The sequence below is a fragment of the Thunnus maccoyii genome, chromosome 10, assembly GCF_910596095.1.
Source record: "Thunnus maccoyii chromosome 10, fThuMac1.1, whole genome shotgun sequence".
Taxonomy (NCBI): Eukaryota; Metazoa; Chordata; class Actinopteri; order Scombriformes; family Scombridae; genus Thunnus; species Thunnus maccoyii.
The window spans coordinates 11,009,269-11,031,307 of record NC_056542.1 but is presented as its reverse complement, the minus strand read 5'-3'; the positions used below and the strand labels follow the sequence as shown (position 1 = coordinate 11,031,307).

At 41.6% G+C, this 22,039-nt stretch overlaps 1 protein-coding gene and 1 long non-coding RNA gene across 3 annotated transcripts in view; one reads left to right on the top strand and one right to left on the bottom strand.

Annotated features, from left to right (window-relative positions):
• Positions 1-20,053, top strand: part of LOC121905788 — a 53,157-nt gene extending 33,104 nt beyond the window's left edge. For both annotated transcript variants that reach the window (XR_006098471.1, XR_006098472.1), the window contains exons 3-4: positions 10,989-11,038; positions 14,944-20,053. This is a non-coding gene — a long non-coding RNA (uncharacterized LOC121905788). The remainder of the gene's footprint in view (positions 1-10,988; positions 11,039-14,943) is intronic.
• On the bottom strand, positions 7,482-10,149 carry pou3f1 (POU class 3 homeobox 1). The gene has a single exon (XM_042424294.1). The coding sequence runs from the start codon at positions 9,286-9,288 to the stop codon at positions 8,161-8,163; it is 1,128 nt and encodes a 375-aa protein (XP_042280228.1). The 5' UTR covers positions 9,289-10,149; the 3' UTR covers positions 7,482-8,160.
• Positions 20,054-22,039: the final 1,986 nt, after the last annotated feature.

The window sequence follows — 22,039 nt, the reverse complement described above, 5'->3', positions numbered from 1 at the left end:
CTTTTTAATTGGCCTCTGCTCATTACTTGGGTCTTTGTAGACCGTCGCCTCTTTTGTGCATGCCTCTAGCTCCAGGGCACATATGTGTTGAGATTTTAGGTGTGGTTGTTCAGTTCTTCTTGAGATGACCTCAAAATGTGATGCTTTCAAAAGACTGGCTTGAAGTTTGACCCAAAAGCTGACTTAGAGCAATGAAATTTTCTTTCATTATATTCTTGAATTCTACTTCCAGTCAAGTATATTATTACTCACTAACCATACTTCTCCATGATTCTCAGAAAATCTGTATGATTAGGGCTTCTGCCAAATTCCTACTCATACTCCTTTTTAATCTTTACCTTTGTTATATCAATATGTTTCTTGAATACTGCACCCTGTGTTTTCATTAATGCATGTCTTTGACACTGGTTAAGCACCAAGGGTTCATCATACATGCAGTTCACACAATTCTAGCTTCTCCTTCTATAATTGGTGGCCCCAGTTCTCATCATAAACAGATCTTGCCTATGTATTTGCATGTTCATAATAAATCTCAATGTCTATCTGTCTCCCTCTCTGTTTTTTCCCCTCTGTGTGTATGTCTAACTTTATGTGCATAAGTGTCTGTATGCCAGTTTCTCTAGTGTACCCTCCGAGAGGTTGTAGTGAGGGGAGAGATGCCGCGTAGTGTGTAACACACCCTCTATTTTTATTACACACACATACACATACACACCAGCAGTCTTGGAGTATCTCTCAGAAGTGAGCTGATTAGGCCTAAGACTGGGGACTGCTTTGCCTAATCATATCGCTGCATCCAAATCATCTGTGTACATTTCTAATTACATAGTGGCACGCGGTGTCCTTGAGCACAGTGGCAGGTCTCCATTTCATCTCTGTGCTGCGTCTACCCCCCTACTTCCCTTATTTTTCCCCCTCTCCTCTCCTCCATCCTTATTTATTTATTTCCATCAGCCTTATCTTTGTTGTTGTTTCGGTTGACTGTGCGCTGAGCAACAGCACTCATTTGCCCACCGATCTATGTCCTTTGAACTCAGCATTGCAGGGCAAAGCCAACTGTCAGGGGTAGCGGGATCATCTTTGATGATCTGTTTATTGTCCGGCTCCAATTTGCAGGGGTTCACAATATAATATCCATTCCAGCATGCATAACACGAAGGATCAGTCATGGGTAAAGGACAACCGCAAAGAATATTGTTTGGGTTTGGATTATAGAGATGGCACACAAGCAGTGTAGAGCAGAGTTGGGACTTTCTCAGTTAGTTTTGTACTGCCAAGATCTCTGTGTGAGAATCCTTTGCATTTCCTAGACTGTCCATATGTCTCCGAGAAACAATAGAACTGCTCAGGGTATGCAAAAAGATTGTCTTTCTGCTACTGTGCTATACATTTGTGATCTCTGAATAGCCATGTTTTTTCTTTTTGAATATCCTTGTTGGCAGGAAGGCCCTGAACATCTCAGCGTGCTCTATGGTTAGATGACCTTCCCATTGTTTACCGGTATGTGTCTCTTTGCTGCAAGGCCTCGTCTTTTCCGTTCCTCTCCTCTTCTCTGCAGTGAACCTTGTTATTAAAGTAAGGAGGCATTGCAATGCCTTTGCTACAGTTGACAAAAGCCAGGCTTGAAGGTGAAGAGAGGGGACAACCTTTAACATGGGACTGCCATGTCCTTTTAGACACAACAATTAACTTTGCAACCTTGTGCAGTAGTCTAAAAGCCCCCCTCAGCAGCTGTGCTGTATGACTTCATTGACTTAAATAAATAAAACCATTATTATTACTGTTTTGTTTGGTTAGTGTACCCCTTATACATTTTCCTGGGCTCTTTGCAACCTTGTGACAGAAATCCTACTAATTGAAGGCAGCTTGTGCGGTACAGATGATTGCATTTATCTCGCCTTTTCCACTCTGTTCTTATCACTTGCTAAGATTGTCACAGCCATTGTTTAATACCAGCTAGCTCACTGAATCAGTAGTAATTGCTGCTGTTGAATGCCTCTAAAGTATGCTTTTCTTCTCGTTGTATGCCACCAACAAGAACATCTATGTGCAGCTGCCTGGAGGCAAGTTCTTGAAATATTAGTTCTTCACTCTCAGAACTGTTAGCCACACTGACAGACACCTGAGGCGATATAAAATGTCCCTCAAAGCCATGAAAGAGGAGACGGGCTACTTCTCTTCTTCAAAACCTCAGAGTGAGGAGCAAAGAGATGCAGAGGGGAGGGGAGAGTAACTTTCTAAAGCTGCACTTATACCCCTTCGCATATGGGGGCCATACCACGGAGTAGACATGAAGAGGGAACCCATATAGCTACAAGGCCCAGTATCATAAATAACACAAGACTTCTCCTCTCCCTTCTCCGTCTCCTCCAGTTCACTGCTGGAGTGTTTCATATGGTAACTAGGTGTTCACTGTGTGGCCACATTGTTGCCCATCTTTCAAGTGGCTCAGAGGAGGAAACCTTGAGGTAGAGGAAGAGAAGGAATTTTTGATGAAAAAATGCATTATTCTGTTCTTTTTCCAGTCCCCATCCCCCCTTTCTCTGCCACTCACTGTGGGAGTGGAGTATTTATTACATAAACGGTAAAAAGAGGAGAGGAGAACTCAGACTGGAGGAAGAGGTAGTAATAGAGAGAAAAAAAGCTACAGGCTCTTTCACCTGTTAGGTTAAAAAAGGATGTTAGATGGAGGAATGAGTGCATTTTTCTCTTCCACATTCCTACAAAGTAATATGTTGTGGCTATACAGGGGGTGTTTATTGTAGATGCCCTTGATTGATGTCAATCATGTTTCAAAATTGACCCAAACAAAATTTACATTGCCTGCCCAAAAAATACAAAAGGGTGAACCTTATTTTGAGTGTTATTTGACGCAACAAATTTTTTCATGTGCTTTTTCTGAACTTGCCATCTGTCGCATCAAGCTAAAGTTAACATACCACTCTTTAACAAAGCTTACATATTTGTCCTCCTTAATTGTTAATAAATAATTTATTAATACATATAGATCAGTAATAACCAATTAATGGCAGATTTGGGGTTGCCAGGTTATGGACTTGGAGGCTGCACACCTGTTGGGTTATTAGGAAGTGAGTAAATCCTCCACTAAAATAATCTAATATGTTTGGGTTGTTGATGAATGGCTTTTGGTCCAAGTGGTCTTCAACTCTTGTCCAGGTGGCAAGTAGTCAAACTGTTCATTGGAGGCCTGTTTTTGATCAATTACATCAAGTTATGCTGGAGGAAGATGAAATTTCACAGCCTGGCAATTCAAAAAATGTTATTACAAATGGCTTATTCCTGATATCTAAAGCAGTAATACATGATTTAGTAAACATTTATAAAGCCATTAATTAAACCCCTTCAAGTATGCTTTCTTAGAAGGAGGTACCCAAAAACTATGCTCTTCTCAGCCTACCTGCAGCTTTGCTCTCCAGCATCACCCCACGTCTCTGTACATGAGAATGATCCGGAATCCAAAGAATCCCAAACAAGTACATTATTCAGCCGCTCCCATTATTTCCATAATTGCCAGCATTGTAGTGGTGTTTGTAATGTCATTAATAACAGGCGTTGGCGTATAATACGCTTAATGTTATTTATCTGTTGGCAGATAGCTTGATGCTGCTAATCCTCATTCATTTGCTGTGGATCAATGCAAATCCGCTAGCGTGAGTGAAATCCCCTCCCCCTCCCAGAGCCGATGGTTCCTAATGTATTTTCCCACCATTAACCAGCCATAATCCCTGCTAATCATCACTAATCCACATCTCCTGTGTGTGACGATACTTCCCTGATGAAGGAGGCATTGGTGCTCACAAGCGCCTGTGCACTGCTGAGGCTGGAGCTCCTCTGCGAGTGCTGCAGAGGGCCCACTCAGTGCAGGAGAGCAGACTGCTGAGAGGGAGGAAGAGGAGGAAAGGGGAAAGGGTTGAACTGTGATGTTTTATGGGTCAAATAGCTGGGTTTCGCTGTTTTGTGATGAGTTCTCCTCATGTATTATTGGTTAATCAGCATAATGGAAGTTGTGTCCCTCCATACAGTACAGAATCAAAATTGCATATCATCAAAACATAACATTTGGTACCAGTCAACCCAATAGATAAAGATTTCTTAATTGTCATTTCTCATATAGTCAACTATGGACTCAATTTCACCATCTTTTGTCCAATCGTGTGCTTCTGTGTCTTGCATTTCACTCGATTTCCACAGGTCTTGTAGAGGCCTTCGGTGGTTTGAGTGTCTGTTCTGATGCTGGGAGATTTTATGTTTGATTCCTGACTACAAATTTCATTTCATTGAGTGAAGAGGTACAAAGGCAGACATAATTGTTCAACAGGGGTGTAGCTACTTAAACTTCACAAAAACAATTGAAATTTATTTATCAGCCTAATATTTGACATGAAAAGGAAAACACACCTTAGTCTCTGTTCTAAACTTCTGTAGGTGTGACCTGATGGAGCATGTAAAACTACTTATGGTGCATGTTTTGGCCGTTTGTGTTTTAAGGACATAAACACGCACAAAGTTGAAATGATGACGACGATGATGAGATTATTATTAGATTAGCTGTTGTTTTTATTGTTGTTCATTTCTATAAATCTTTGAGGTAGGGCTCAGTCGTACAGTACCCCGGTTTTGCCAGCAGGGGGCGCCTAAGACTCACTGTTCTCTGGGTCTCGTTCGCTCCTTATGTTGGCCTCCTCTTCCCACAGTTTGACCACCTCAGCCACACTGCAAAGACACTTTTTTTTTCACTTGCATCACAGCAGCACAAAAGGCCCGTCAAAACATTTCAGCACACTTACATTGTGCGCTGTTTTTACAGTCTTTGTAGACGCACGGCACGGCTACACGAATGACGCACACAGATTCATCTTTTAATAAAAACCGCATTACGCACAGTTAGGAAAAATATTCGTGGATATTGGTTTGTGTAAATGGTATAGAAATTATACAACCGAGTAACGATGACATGTCTGTTTCCGGAATCTGATATCAGTTTTTCTTTAGAAACTGAATGCTTCTTCCAACTTTGTATTGCCTCTTCGTGTTTGATAAAAGTCCACTTTCGTAGAGAAAGAAATTCAATAATTCTTCCACTATAGACTTAAATATGCACCTGTTAACTATTTCAAATAGCCTTTCATAATTTGGGAAGCAGCAATAAATGAAGACAAGTTTACTTTTCTTCAGCAAACCTCAACTTTGTGAAAATTGTTGAATTTTAACTGTCGCTACGTCTTTTCATTTCTAACTTTTCACGGAGATTTTCACCCTTTATAAATGAAGGCGTAAAGGTGATTTAGAGAATTTAGATTTATCAGCACCTGTAATGAATTTCTCCACGTAACCTTAGTGTATCCTGATCTGATATTTACAGATGTAAACGTGGAAACAAGGCGCACTACCGCTGTGGCGTGAAGACACACCGGCCTAACTTTAAAACTATTGAATCTACGATGATATAGAGAAATGGAATATTTATTTAGGTGCAAAATAACATAAAAGATGTTGACTGTGAATGTAGGCCTCTATTTACTCATGAAACTTTAGGGCCTGCCGTTTTTGTTTATCCTATATGTGTTTTCTCTCTCTCTATCTTTGGAAAAGAGGCTGATTTTTGCCTGCAGGCACAGATCAAAGATTCATCACAATTCGCCTTATAGATGCTTAAAACATTACAAGTGATGATCGATGGTTTATTTAAGAGAAAACTGCTCAAATTTCAGTATGATTGAAGAAGGCCTATTTAGGCTATTCTAAATAAATAAGTCAGTCACATGGAGGATAATAATAATAATAATAATAATAATAATAATAATAATAATAATAATAATAATAATAATAACCACTCAATGAAAAGACAATAATTCGTTATTAATATTGCACAATTTAATACTGCGATTACACAAAGATGCGAACAATGTCAGAGACTGTGTGAACTTAGCAGGGAATGCCTGAGGTAAAATACTGTTGTCTATCCCCTTTAACAGCACAAATACACAGCTTCTGATTTTAACCGACCCCCTGTTACATAACGAATCACTGTTATTTAAACTGAACACATGATGTGCTCACCACCTCCCGATGCTCAGCACACTGAACAGCATTCAACTTTATGATCATGTTTATCTTGTTTGCCTGATGATGCTACAATAGACAGTAACAAAGGACGAGTGGTTTGGATCTTAATGAAGACAACAGACCATTTCTTGTATATATGTTTTATGTAAGTAATAAAATATTACTATAACATAAATATAAATGTGACTTTGCAGTCTACATTTAGCAATCAACATACAACCAATGTAGTAAACGAAAAGAAAAACATACTGAAATCCACTGCAACATAACCATTAACAGAGCTAAACAAAAAGCTCCAAACACGTTTAAGAAATAAATATATATATATAAATGGTCAGATTCATAAATGAAATCATATTAAAATATCTTCTTGGAATTAGTAAGTGTACAAAACTGCCCGGAAAGAAACAAAAACAAAACAATATCTCAGAACAAATACAAGTTTACATATTGGACATATTTACACATCGGAAATAATCCTGGCAACATTTTCTCTAAAATCTTTTTTTTTTATTATTATTATTATTTTTTCTTGAAAAAAAAAAAAGAAGTTTCCCTCAACTGTATTGAATAGCACTGCTGTAGGCTTTTGGACTGGTCCAACATTGAGAAATGACACACAACGCATGAGATTTTCAGATGTACTTTCAGGTCAGAAAAAAAATAAATATATCTAAAGTAAATCCCTTCCTCGCTTTCCCTTTAGAAGTTATTTTCTTTTTGTCCAGCGTTTTAATATAATACAGTGGATTTATTGGACAAAGGTAACGGTGTTGTTGTAACCAGATCAAAACATATGAAAACACAGAGGAACAGAAATCATGTACAGGCGTGATACTCCGACATGGGGCACTGAAGTTACCTGAGTTATTATTACTTTTCATTTCGTATTTTTGACCAATCTCTCTTGAAATGTTTTGGAATACAACAGGATATCAGGCAGTAAGCAATGTGAGCTGACAGCGCTCAGTGGTAACAACCAGGAACCTGTAAACATGGGATTTATTGTGTTTAAGCCTATATTGAGATCAGCTCCACTCACAATTTTATTAACAAATATCAAATTGCAATAATAATAATAATAATAATAATCAACGAAAGAATAAGTGCTCCATGCAAAGAAAACAACAAATCAACCCCCCGAAAGAAAAGAAGAAAATGTGTGTTTAAAATCCACATTGCCCTTTTAGCGTCTGGTGCTGTTTGCAAATTTTCGACGTGGTCATTTGAAAAGCTTTAAATATATTTTTTTAAGGCATGCAGTCAGAACTTAGACGTCCCGTTGCATTGAACATTTTCTGAAATGTTGATTATGAGTGTTTTTCGGGTGCCATAATTTCCATCACTTCCCCCCACCCCCCCCCACCCCCCACCCCTCCAACCATCAACTCCCACTGAGTACAGAGAAAAATGAGAGGCTTCTCTGATGAGTTACAGTACCTATAGCAAATAATGAAGAAGAAATCATAGACAGTCTGCAGTAAGAGAGACACTGAAGTTAAAGTATTTCCAACCAAAACATCACACTTAATATAACAAAGAAAGTATACACTAATATTCAGAAATCTGGTTAATCAGTTTAAGCCTGAAAAAGCAAAATGTTCATTCAGTGTAGGCTATTCATCTCCAGTGTTGATCATTTTCAGGCAACCACCTCATTCTGGTGAGCGCCAACAGTTCATGGTACACCAGGAGGAGATGGCCTCAGTTGCCACATTTAATTACTCCCCATTTGAAACAGCCATGGGATATCAAATTTACTTTATATGCATGTCTCCTCCATATAATTTTGGTAAATAAAGATCTTTGTTTCACTTTAAATGCGCACGGAATCAGTAATAGCATTTTTTTTCTTTTTTTTTCTGCATTTTTTTTTCTTAACATTTTCCCTCTTGCCATCTATTTGTTGGACATGACGATCTCCGAATACTAAGGGCAAAACTCATCTGTTCAACTTTTCCATGTCTCTTTTCTCTCAGGAAAACAAAAGCCAAACTTAAATACTGTAAACTCCATAGTCCCTTTCCCTTTTTCTATCCCCCGCGGAAATTCTCGGATTGTTCATGAAAACAGTCACTGCACAGGACTCTGTAGTGTGCGGTGTAGAGGAGGGGTTTCTGCTTGGGAATATACGTCCTCCATATTCGGGTGAGGGACCCCCACTGGTGTCATTCTTTTCTCTTTTTGTCTTCTGTTGCAAAACCAAACACGGACAACCTCTTTTTCCAACTGCAGAGTGCCGGCTAAAGTGCTGATTTCATGAGCAGATGGCTTTGGGCATTTTAAGAAATGATTTTCCAGCGCCCCTTTCACCCCTACTTCAATAGAGGTCCTCTTCTTTCGTTTCCTGCCCTGCGCAGCAATCTTGTCCAAATTGGTGGGACTGCCAGTGTTTGAGTCTGTCTCCTCCAGCCACTTGTTTAGGAGCGGCTTAAGTTTGCACATGTTCTTGAAGCTGAGCTGCAGCGCCTCAAACCTGCAGATAGTGGTCTGAGAAAAGACGTTTCCATACAGGGTGCCCAAGGCCAAGCCCACGTCCGCCTGCGTAAAGCCCAGTTTGATCCGCCGCTGTTTGAACTGCTTGGCGAACTGCTCCAGGTCGTCGGAGCTGGGCGCGTCCTCGTCCGAGTGGTCCTGGTGGTGGCTGAACGCCTGCTGAGGCGACTCCATCTGGTTGTCGTGGCTGCCCGAATCGTCGTGGAGTGGGTCCCGCATACCGTGGTGCAGGGAACCGGGCTGGGGACTCAGCATTGCGTTGAGATTTGTGTATCCAGGCTGGGAGTAGACCAGTGACTGGTGGCCGTTGGATGCTGGGGACAGCGGGGATAAGTGGTGTGTTGTGGTGGGCGCCCACGAACCATGGTGGCTACTCTGCGTCTGCTGGTGAACCAGGTGAGATCTGTGGTGGAAGCCGCTGCTCAGGTCCTCCCGGGTCGCCTGCACGGTGGCTTTGTGCTCCTGCTGTCCGATGTGGGTGCCGCTGGACCAGTCGGTGTTGGAGGTGGGCAGCCACTGATGGTGCGTCAGGCTCATCGGGTGCCCCGTGTTGGTAGCCGCAAGCCCTTGCAAGTACTCGTGGTGCATCATTTTCTGCACTTCTCTGTAGGTCGTCCCCTGGTGCATCCTATCCGAATCCGGATGCATGAGCGGGTTGGACGGTAAGGAGTTATTCCTCGGAATATACTGAGCTGTTGTCGCCATGGCTCCTACTTCGAAAACTGACGAGCACTTCGGAGGTCTCCAGGCTTTAGAGCCAAAACGCAACAACCTGCTCTGGGAGGTCTTCTGGAAGAGCGAAGACACGCCTCCCCTCCGCTTGTATTGGCTCCTCTCCGATTCAAGCCCACAAGGGACATATTCAATAGGCGCAGGGTTTCAGAGCATGCTACAGCGCATTTTTCGCACAGGATGGGAAGAGCTCCGATCTTACATATGTTATAGAAAAACATATGTTCTATTTATTAAATGTCTATTTGAGTATTTTAACAGGACCTTCACTCCACATACCTGCTCCCCATTGATAGGTCGCGCGCGCACAGATAGCCTATTTTCTGTCTATTAGACAGAAGATTTTCTTTTTTTTTCTCTTCAATTCTCTCTCTATGGAAAGTGAACAGGGCTGCAGCAGCGGGGTTTGATTAGGTTTCCCTGAGTTTGGATCGGTTGTTTTGCAAATAACCACGTGGGGGAGTAAGGAGATCTTTTTGAAGGGTTGCCCCCCCTCCAACACACACACAAACACACACACACACACACACACAAACACACACTCGTGCACCTTTATAATAGGTCAGTGATGATTATAGCGCTCCTCATTTTAAATAGATTATAAGGCGCGATGCTCCAGCTCTGCAGCCACCCACACAACTAGAGGCGTGTAAATAAAGCGCTGTGATGTGTCTGCGAGTGCTGCTGTAAATGTGTGACAAATTTGAAAGCATTTGCTCTATTTCAAAGCCTCCGCGTATGTCATTTATTTGTATTGTCTCGGTAATTTTCAATGTTGTATGATCTCATCATCACCACCCACTTAGTTAAGATAGGCCAAGATACGCTCCCTCTCTCTCTCTCTCTCTCTCTCTCTCTCTCTCTGTTTCTCTCTCTTTCTCCCCCCCCCCCCCCCCCCCCCCCCCACCCACCCCCTCACACACACAGTGCTGCAGGTGACAGAGGTGACAGATATTACACACAATTTATTCACATCATTCAGTATCTTCTTTGAAATCCTGATCGGACGTTATCAAGGCTTAGTGCCATACCTGATAACAATCATTTATAGCTAATTTATCATAAAACAATCTGATTTAATTTTTATATGACACTGTATCCTCGATGCCAGGATGGTGTGCAGTTGCTCTGGATTCCTTTTCCAACCCTGGAAATTTAGATGTAACCGATTCCAGAAAATATATTCTTCTATAATTTACCTCTTGAAGCATTTTACTAAGCAGCAACTTGGAGAGAGAAACCTTGTGTTTCTTCCTCCTGGCTCCCTCCTCACTACCTCTCCCGGTTGATCTGATTATTTTTCCCTTCACGTTTTGTCCCAATAGCAAATTACCAATTCTATGAATTGCAAAGCAGCCTCAGAGACGCGGAGGGGTAGAGAGAGGGGGGGAGATGCGAAGATTGAAAGGGATCTTTGCAAACACAATCACGTTCTTAAATGGAAATGCGGGGCTTTAAACAAATCTTACATCTCTCCCGTTCCATTCGCCTAAAACTCTGCAATCAGGCACATGTTCCACTCCTTCTAAATCAGGAGCTTTTTGGAAGGTTTTTCAGGCGCAACAGTCCCATTTTAATCATTTACCTGAAAGCAATGTTTTGCCTTTTTTATCTCTGCCGCGTGTTTGTTTGTTGTCATCTTCCCCATGCGACTATTCTCTTTCTATTTACAGGACGATTCAACTCAAGTATTCATTTTAATCCGGGACTACATGACTAAAAGGTAAGTTGTCTCCTTTCTGCCGTGACCGCGTCCTTGCTGTACTCTTGTCTCCAGCTTTAACAATGTAGCGAGTGTGTGTGTGTGTGTGTGCGTGTGTGTGTGTGTGTGTGTGTGTGTGTATGTGTGTGTGTGTGTGTATGTGTGTGTGTGGAAAATGTTGTCGGGGTCACAGGTGCTCGTCATCATCTCTTGAAAGGCGTGGTTTTTGTCCACCCATCCTTTATATATTTATTTGGGATGAGTGGAAGACAATCTTCGCGAGTTATCTGCGCGTCATTTGATGGTCATTTATTAGTGACAGTCAAATTATGAAATATTATAAGATGCAACGTGCATTGTTGTCAGTGCTGTCAGTTAATTTGTGTCATTTTAAGAAACACTTCTTATGATTAAAAACGATTTCGCAAACGTTTTTTTCTTTAATTACCGAGAAACAATAATTTGCGTTATTTTAATTCTAACGTGGAATAGATTTGTCTACAATAACATTACAATACCAATACACATATTTACTGATTTAAACAATATTTTGTGTAATTAAAAGGTAATAGAATATATCTGGGAAATCGAGTAAAATGCAAAAAAAATAACATGTAAGACAATGATGCACAACGCTTCTCTAACCGTAGTCGTTAATGGGAAATCCCAGCCAGGACATTTCTTATTGTCAGTCTCTTTTCTCTGCGCCCTAAACTCCTGAGAGACCTCAGTGGCTGCATGTGTGTCACTGCTGTAAGGGACCGGAGCTCCATGCAGCTCTCAGTTAATGAAGATGCGTAAGCCATTCAGTCATTCTTGTCTCCCAGTCTATAAAAAGCAGTGGTCTCTGCCACACAGACCCAGTCTTGTGCTTTGCCATGCCAGCGAGGAGCTGCTGGAAAAGAAAGATCCAGATGCTTTGGCCCTTTTGTAAAGAATATGGCCTTGTGTGCGCTGAGGTGCATTTTTGCCAGGACTCACTAGGTTTCCATGGTGCGCTCGATGAAAGGGATCACACAGAACTTGGTGGTGAATGACAGGCCGTACAGGAAAAGCGGCTGGAAATGAACACGATATGATGGCTTTAAAAAGTAGAATGAAAAAAAAGAGAGGAAATTACGAGTCGCACTGAGTATGAACCGCAGAGATGAGTGTCGTGGAACTTGGTTGACCCTTTTTTTTATACCAGAAATTAAGTGTGTGCACAAGTCTCTTCTTTGTATCACCCTGAAACCACAATTCTCTCATTTATTCTTTAGTATCTCGCGAGTTTGTTTCGTGTAGTGTCTTGACATTATGGGAACATGGTGAAACATTAAAACTAATATTCTGAAAACAAAAATTTAACACGGACAGGATACTAACTAAACATGATGCTTTTATTAACCAAACTTAATTTCCTGCCAATATATTTTTTGGAAAGAATGTTTAAATAAATTGTAAATTTAAGGGTTCATTTATTAGAATGAGGGGTCTTTTCTTTTTTCAGTCAGGCACGTGTTAATTCCCCCCCACCCCCCCACTCCCCCCCCTTCCAATCTACTTAATATGCAGCAGTTATTGTCACGACGCACCTCAACCAATAGATCCCCATCGACCCTTCAATTAATCAACTTTCCCTCTGTTTCTCTGTGCGCGGGTGTCAGTGCAGTGAGGATACACAGGAAAGAATAAATAATTATGTATAAAAAATGGCCCATAACAAATTCGTGTAGAGAATTATGAAAATTGTGTCACAGCATTTTCCGTACTCTCCAGTAAGATGCATCAAAATTATACAGAAAAGAAAAAAAGATAAATTGTGTCATTCATCAGAGTACAATCCCTATTTGAGAACACAATAATAGTAAAACTTTTAAAATGGGTTATTCTGGTCTTCCCTCTAAGGCCATAAATATGCAAACATTTAATTTGGAAATGAAATTTAATGTAGTCATTGGCTTTTTATTTTCCAAAGGTATACCTATAATATCACCCTCGCATTCTTAAACGGGCCTCGGCCTCTTATTAGATGTTAAATACAAGTCTTCCTCAATTCCAGGGGGAACATTTCGACCTGCCACAAGCTATGTTTGGATTTTAAAATTCATGTGATGTACTTCCAAACTACAGCGAGTAGAATAATATCCACCAACTCACTCAATCAGATAATTGTATTTCGTTTCTACGTTAGTTTTTGATAGACATGCGTAATAGGCACTAAATATGCAATAGCAAAAAAAAAAAAAAAAAAAAAGAAACACAAAAAAAAGAAAACCCTGTTTGCCCATCCATTTTGAAGACCAAATCGTCCCGTGCTTTTCAGGTAACTTTTTTCCCTTTCTTTTTTGGCTAATGAACTTGGGCTATTCTGCCAGCATCCCCCTGAGAATGCGACGGGGGGAAACGCTTCTCTTGTGGTAAAAGGTGCGAGTTTCTTCCTCTATCTCTCGGCTAATTAGGCGGGGTCTGAACACGCCAGAATGAATATTCATGAAAGGCACCGGAGCGCAATTAGTAGTGGAGAGAGTTCCCAACTTCAATCCCCAAACAACGCTTGCTTGCAGAGGAACGGGGTACCGGTCCCCCCTACTCCATGCGTCTCTGCTTCTGCTCAAGCACTCTTTGAGCCCTCACTTTTACTCTCAATTCTTATCAGCCAGTCTCCTGCTCCCCTTTTCAAAGCAGCCACCCAACATAAGTGATTTGTCCACTTCATGTAAATCAGCATGTTGGGAATATGGCTAATCCAATTAGATTTCTCAATAACTTCTGAAGTGGACAAAACAGATATTTCTGTGTCAGATAAGGTTTCAGAGTTCTCTTCAGTCACTTTTATGACAAATAAATTAATGTCGCTCAAAATTTCAACATTTTAAAGTATGAATTTTAAGACTTTTACAACTGATACGACCACTTATTTAACATTCACTCCATGAGATCGAAGGTATACATTTGTAGGAGAAACTTGCATGTGCACAAGTACACATGCGCACATCACCTAATGACACATATCATCTAACAACACACAATTTCATAAGCATCACACTTCACTATTCCAAATCCTCTGAATTGCCAATGGCCCTTGGTGCACACATCTGCTCCCATCCCCTAAAGCTTCCCTCTACCTGCTTCGTGGTTTTGTGTGTCACACCGGTGTGAGCCTTAGCCTGTGTGGCTGGCTGCCTGTCTGTCCGCCCACCGAGGACCTACAATCCTCTGCTTTGAATTCAAGGTGATTCTTATCCCCGACCCCCTCCTGGCCCAGCGCGTTTGCCTCTTGCCTCCATAAATACGTGTTTATGTATGTATGTATGTGCAGAGGGGAACACGGGGAGGTTTTTCAAGGGTTGGGGGGAGATAAGCAGAGGAATTTGAGGCCAGTGAATATGGATGGGGTCCCTGCTTTTAGAGAACACCGCTGATAGAGAGGTAAACAGCTCCTGGCCAAGAGAAGGGAGAAGGAGACAGGAAGGGTGGGGGTGGTGGGGGCGGTTGATGTACTGGCATACATTTGAGGCCTAACTCCATATCCCTCTCTCTCTGTCATCCACTCTCTGAGGACTATCTATCATTATTCCCTCACCCTATTTTGTTGTTATATTGTCGAGTTTTTGCTTTTGGACAATCTTGTGGATTTGGACGACGAGGTTCCATTATCAATACGCAAAGTGCGAGGTGTGCACGCAAACCTGTTTTTTAGGCTCAGAAGTTTTTAGTTTCTCAATGCTGATGCTGCATTTTTAAGGACAGTGAAATTGTTGCAGGTTATAGTTTACAGGTGGATAAATGCATGCATTGTTTTTGTGTATGTGGACTCAGTTATTACTGTCAATCTTGACAACTGTAACTTCTCTTCCTTTTGTTAAGACGATGAGGAGACCGGTAACACTTCTGACCCTTTCTTTTTTTTCCTTTTCTTTTTCTACCTTCTCTTCTCTTGACAGATCCTGCAAGGCTGAGCAGCTTGCCAGCGTGAAAGCTTATGACCCTAACAGGACACAGCAGGAGTGAGTCGTCGTGTCTCACACATATTGTCAGAATGTGTGTGCAAACATGTTGCCTGGTATGGAAAGTCTGTTGTTCCTGACTCCATTCCAGCATGTTCACCCTTTCATTTTACACTCCTCGACTACAGCTGAGTATGAACGTGCATGGCTTTGTGTGTGTGTGCGTGTGCTTGTGTGTGTGTGTGTGTTTGTGAGAAAGAAAGAGAGAGAGAGAGGGAGACCACAATTTGTGCACATTTGCACAATCACTTATGTAGACAACTTGTCATGGCTGCTGAGAGAAAATTTCGGTGATTGTCTTGTTTGATATGATTATGATTCCCATTTAACGTTTTTAAAAACAAGTTCACTAAACTCAAAAATGCATGTTCTTCAAGCAAAAAATCACACTATTTAAGTCCTGAAAAATTGACATGTTGGAGGTTGACCTGATAAAAATAGCACCGTGCTGCGCAGTTTAAAGACTTTTAAAGAAATTTTTCATCAGTCAAAATGGATTTCAGTTATGTATTCCTGCTGTTGCAGAATTAAACTCTGAATAAAGTTAACTTTATTTGGTGAAGAACATCATCTTTGCATTTGGGTAATTATGAGTAGGGTAGCTGTTTTGTTCCACAGGTAAGTCCTCTCAGGCCCTGACTTTCCTTTGGGGCACTGCTTAGGTTTATCCCACTTGATTGCTCTCTTGGCCACGACACAACACAGCTTCTCTCTCTCACACACACACGCACGCACACACACACACACACACACACTCCAGAGAACTTCCACACTAAGGCCCCACCGCAAAGTTATTAATGAGCTGTTTAATTTTAATTAGATAGTAATTCATGTTAATGCCTGCTTAATGGAGCCAAATAATTCCCCTCGGTCACTTGGGGTCTTTATGCTTCGTTTACCAGCCCCTGCAGTTATTCTCTGGCTTTTGTTTTTATATTACATTTCCAAGTCTTTTTTTTTTCCAAGCACTGAGTGAATGATGAAACAGTAAAAACAGGAAACATATGGGGTGAGTGAAGCATGTGGGTGTGTGTGTTTGTGTGTAAAAGAGTGTGTAACAGTGAGAGAGAATGCTACAGCAGTATCCATATGTTTGTGTTCATATCCCCTTTATTTATATTTCATTTTTATTGTAGCACTTGTTTAATCAACTGTGCTTGTGTCCATGAATGTATGTGCGCATGTGTGAAATTACTCCACACACACACACACACTGTCTCTCTCTCTTAATGCACAGGCCACTACAGTAAATTCCTTAAGTCAGACCAAAGAAAAGGTCAAACTCAGTATTGAACACTAAGCAGGGTTAAACCCTCAGGTTGAAGTGCAGGTACCGAGACATTTTTCAAGAGAGAGGTCATGACCTTTCTGTCCAGGCCAGGCGTCAAGGTAAATTGCCCCCGCTTCATGTCATGGGTGCATCCACCACGCTGCTGTTTACCGTGGTGAGCATTTGTTCGAGACACCCCCCCCTTAAGGTTCATACATCGGTAAGGCTGCATAGGAGTTGACCGCACCAGCTCGGACCTGTGTGTGTGCATGTATGCGAGGAGGAGCAAAGGGGTCAATGTAGAGTCTGTCTCGGTTCTGTCTGGGTGCCTTGGCTCTAACGGAGCACTAAGCTGAGTGGCTGAATTGAGTTAGTGGCTACAGACAGGCTTTTAATTGTTGATTGACCAGTCTGAGTGCTTCCTGGGCTGGGGTCATTGCCGAGAGCAGGCAGGGAGGTCCCCAGGCCCCAGCGGCAATTTCAGCCACACACACCCAAGTGCCACAGAGGGGCGGAAAGTGATGGAGAGGAGGATGGCAGAAAGGTACTTAGGACACGGCAAAGGGGGGATAGATAAGAGCTAAGAGACTTTAGAAAGTTTGAAAATTTGTTGTGCTTCATTCTACTTTTTTTTTTTTATATATATATGAAGTTTGATCACAAGCTTTACAAGGGCTGTGCAATTCAAGCAAGCAAACAGGAACGCATATTGGTGACATCGTTACAGTCGCTGTGAGCAGAGCAGGCTTTGAGGTCCACAGATTAGCAAGTTCAATGTTTACCCCTCCACAAAATCTCAGCTCCTTCATCTGTTTGACAATTACAGATTTACTTTGTACCCGTTCCATCCACTTCTTTGCCCCTCCACTCCCTCCCTCTTTATCCTCTCTTCTCTGTCCCCCCCCCCACCCCCCCACCCCCCTCAGCCCTCTTTCCTCTAATTCTGCACGGGGCCACAAAAGCCCATTCTGCTGTTTTAGCGGGTTAGCTCTTCTCTCCTCTCCTCCCCTCTTCTCCTCCTCTCCTCCTCCTCCTCCTCCTCCTCCTCCTCTCGGCTCACAGCAGGTGCCCATCCTCGGCTAACATTTGTTATCTCTAATCCTGCAGGTTCGGCGCACAAAAAGAGCGTAGTAAACTCTCTCTCAGACCTAATCCCACCACTCCTTTTTTGATGGCGCTCCCCCTCGCCCTCCTCTCCTCTTTTCTCCCTTCACTATCTTTCTTTTAGGCTGCTGGGGGGACACTCCACTTCTCTGATTGCCACATTGCTTTTTATCACCATGGCCTTCAATTTGGGGGGCAGCTGTTGGTGGTGGGGGTGTCCTTTTTTTCCTTGTTCTTTATACCTCCGATTCCAACTCACTTTTTCCTTTCTCTTTCCCTCTGTCTCCTTTTTTGCCCCCTTCTCCTTCTCTCTCTGTATCATTTACAGTCATTTTCTGGCAATTAAAATGGAGCGCTGCTGCAGGATTTTCGCCTGCAGTGCAACACTACAGTACTGATGAATAATTCTTCACCCTGCAAACTGGAAAGCTAGCCTTTCTTTCATGTCGGCCCTTTGTTGATTTACCATTAAAACTTACTGCACCGTGCTATGAGCGAAGGGCCCGGCTCTGCGGGAACTGGCAAAAAGCAAAACTGAGGATGAAGCAGATATGTGTACATATGCTTTAGGGTCATTTTTTTTCAGCCTAGGATGAGGAAGTCTCTGAGTTACGTATGTGAGTTGTATATATTTGTGTTTATGGTTTAGATTTATGATGCCTGAACCTTTTTATTTATATTCACTGTCTCGTTCTGTACCATTTAGGTTTTATGTTAATTTTTCTTATCAACGGTTTTCATTATGGGGCTTAGCTGTATTGTGTGAGTGATTAGACGGTCATTCATCTCTGTTCCTCTTTCTCGCACACACAGACACACTCTTTCTCACCCTCTCTCTCTCTCGATCACACACACACACACACACACAGAGCGAGCAGTGACTGATGTTTGGATGGAGTGTGTGGGGTGCTCGGGCTGCAGAGGCGGGGTGGTGTTGGCAGTTTGTTAAATGACGTGGGTCTCCAGGCCAGCCCAGCTCTGCGTTGTTTTATGTTAGTAACATCCTGGAGTGGACTATTCACCGCTTTGACGACTTAGGTTTATTTGTTTATTGTTCCAGTGAGGAAAAAAAGTTTACATTTGATATATTTAGATGAAGGTAACTAAAAACACAATAAAATAAACACACTAGATAGATATATAGATATAGATGACACTGATCAATCATCACATATTAATCTTATGTACCTACAGTATATCCTGATTGTAATTACAGTTACTTAGAGTACTACTACTGTTAAATCTAAATCACTGTTTCTGAGAAAACCTGAGTATCAATGATTATTTTTTGAAACGAAAAAAACAAGCCAAGGTTACGTTTTCCTTGCAAGAGATTAAATCATCAAATAATTACTATCTTGTTTGGAGCACATAGTATTTTTTAAGCAGTTTAAAAAAAAAACTGCTTAAAAATATGCTTCATTAGAAAAGCAAGAAGTAGAGTTACCTTCTTCTAAATCACAATGAAAACTCTTTAAAAGGAAGTGAGGTTGGATTTTTGCAATGTGTCTTTCTTCAGCACTATCCTATCTTCTACTGACAGTCAGTGTTTGTTTGTTTTTTAACTAGCCATGAATACAGTCTTTACCTGACCATAACCAAGTAGTTTTATTTGCCTAAACATAAATTTTGTCTTACCACCAGGGGCACTAGATCAGCAAAACACCCCTGAGTCATTTTGTTTTTCTAGTCAATTACCACCTGCAACCTCCAGTCAGAGGGCAGCAGGTTAAATTAATTTTACAGGTGATGAGTTTAGCTGGAGAGAATGTTGCCCAGTTTAGTAATTATAATAAATGAACAAGACGCCCAAGACACGGGAAAAGGGAGAAGTTTGAGGAGCTTTAACCCCGGCTTGAGGGGTTGAATTAGGGCCTGAGAAGAAGCAGCTTCACGCCATGTCATCTGGCTGAGCAGTTATCTCCTAGTCAGTTATATGGGCTTCAGCATATTGAACAGCAAATATGAACATGCGCTCACTCTGATCTACTGACAGGCACACACATGAGCAAGCAAACACTCCGACACACCCACACACACACACACACACACACACACGCACTGTAAGTAAACAAACAAACACTCTATTTTTCACACTGTCACACTCACATGGACATAGTCACACACTGAAGAGATAATGGTGGCCAGAGGCGGTCTTAGTGCTCTCTCTTTCTCTTTCTCTCTCTCTCTCCCTCCATGTCTCTGAGGCAGAAAGCGTGCTCCGGTCGTCACTGTCTGTTAGATTTGATCACCATCACCCAGCTGCAACGGACAGTGCACGGCTAAGCTCAGCCATTGGCACACACACACACACACATACACACACTCAGCTACTGTGCCAGAGGATATGCAGTGTCTGACACCTCTAAATAAGTGTTTACTCTGTGTGTGTGTCTGTTAGTGTGTGTATCTGTGCATGTGTATTTGCCTTTGCATCTTATTTGTCTGTATGGTTGCCTCTCCATCCATCCACACCGTGTGTGTGTGTGTGTGTGTGTGTGTGCCACACGACAACATGCCTAAGAAATGTATCCAAAATTATTGTTATCCATTCCCTGCCTCTACATGGTTGTCTTTATCATTACCATAGACAGCATGTAATTCCTTGAAATACAACTGCTCATTTGAATTGACAATGTCCTCATCATGTTTAAGCAAGTGAAGTATAATTCCACTGTGTAATGATTAAGCAAAATAATCTAAATAAAAAATGTGAATGAATCTGTGTATGATGTGAGTTTTTTAGATGTTTGGTGTAACGTTTCTTGAAATATGAAGATGTGTTGGTGTAACTGTGAAGGTAAAACACATTAATTCATCTTTCATCTAAATATTTTTCTATTTGTCGCTCTCTTTTTCTTCTCTCACCTCACACGCTCACTAACAAACGCATACATAAGCTCAGACACACGGGGTCTTCTTACACATCTGTGACAAACAAGAAGAAGCAAACTATATGCACAGTATGTGTTTGTTGGTGTGTGTGTGTCTGCATCCACACACATGTGTACATGTATCTCTGTCTGTCTGTAAAGAGGTTTTAATAAGACAGAAAAGAGGGGGTACAGTAAATCCTAAATCTGAGCACGCCCATCTCAGAGACCCGAGGGTGCCATGCTATGATTGACAGGCCTCCTTTCACCGGCGCTGTTGGACGGGGTACGGATTAGGGCCGTCTCGCCCTAAAGGGCCATTGTAGCTCCACGTCTCCCAGCTGCTTCACCATACACCCCTCTCTACAACCAAGGAGGGGCCCTTATGAGTGTGCGTGTGTGTGTGTGTGCGTCTGCATTCGGGTGCATGGCATGGGTGCTCTTGACCTTCTGTCTTAATTCTCAGATCTGTTCAAATCACAGGATGTTGCCATTTAGTCAAAGCTAAGCATTTGTTTGTTTGTTTTTTTCTGAAAAATGTCTGAAGTTTTCATCAAAAAAATTGAAAAAAAATCTTTCAAATCTAGCCAGACCAAATCACTTCTAAGTTTAACTTCACTGAGGAAATCTTATCATATAAAACAATTTGTTAATTTAGATTTTAGACTCCCTTTAAAGTTATGGTAATTATTTGAAAGTAACTTTCAGCTTTGTTGACCTATTCCTTTTTAATATTGAAGAGGACCGGCAAATAGTTAATTTTAAAAAATTACTAAACATGCTATCACACAGTTAATCCAGTTTAAAATGAACAAATGGTTACACTTGTCAATTCTCACCATTTTTATACAGATTTGAGCCATGTTCACACTTGGCTTGAAAATGTTTCTGAACCATCTACTTTGCATTCCTTTCAACTAGTAAGTTTAATGGGACAGGTCCCCGCACTGTGACATGAGCCGCTGAGGTAACATTTGTAGGGACGCTCACATGGTTATAAAATCCAGGTGTTTAGCTATAGTTGCCCGCAGCTCTCCGTCTACTCTGGCATGGATCGGAGGGCACCTTAGATCCATACTTGTAAAGTTCAAAAAGCTTTAAGTTTTAAGCCTTTAACCCCATAAACCATTGTGATTAACGACATCAGTTGGACAGGTTTTGTTCCTTATTTAAAAGAAGAAAAGTACTTTTAAATGGTTTAATGACCTTGCTCATTAATTGGAAGTATATCATCTTCCCCCCGTGTTCTTGTTTTAGAGTATATGACTTGGTTTTTATATTGACATATTTAATTTAATTATATTTAAAGATAAAGACATAACTCAAAAGTTGTTCTTTTATGTTTTTTAATCAAAAGTGTAATACTAAGTCCTGAAATAGAATTATGGTTGCTATATGAAGGGATGTGTGTGTGTGTGTGTGTGTCTGGCTGTGTGTGCATGCGTAAATGAGTGAGTGAGAAAAAGAGAGACCGCACTACATGTGAGTACATGCCAGTAATATGACCTTTCCAACCTTTCTACCGCTTCCCTGGTGTTTCCCATCCGTTTCCAAAGGGGTCTTACAGGGAGTGCCCATCATGGGGGATCCTTCTGGGTGATAAGACCCCTGGCGTGGATGCTGGGCAGGGCAGGGCTGGCACTGCAGCATTACTGGCACAGAGCTTTGCCAGGAAAGGGAATGCCAGAGGCCTGCCACCCTCCTGCTGAGAACCTCCCAGGCAATTAGACTGCTGCGGTACTGAGCCGCCGTCTGAGCTGTAAAGCAGATGAAGAGTGAACAGGGC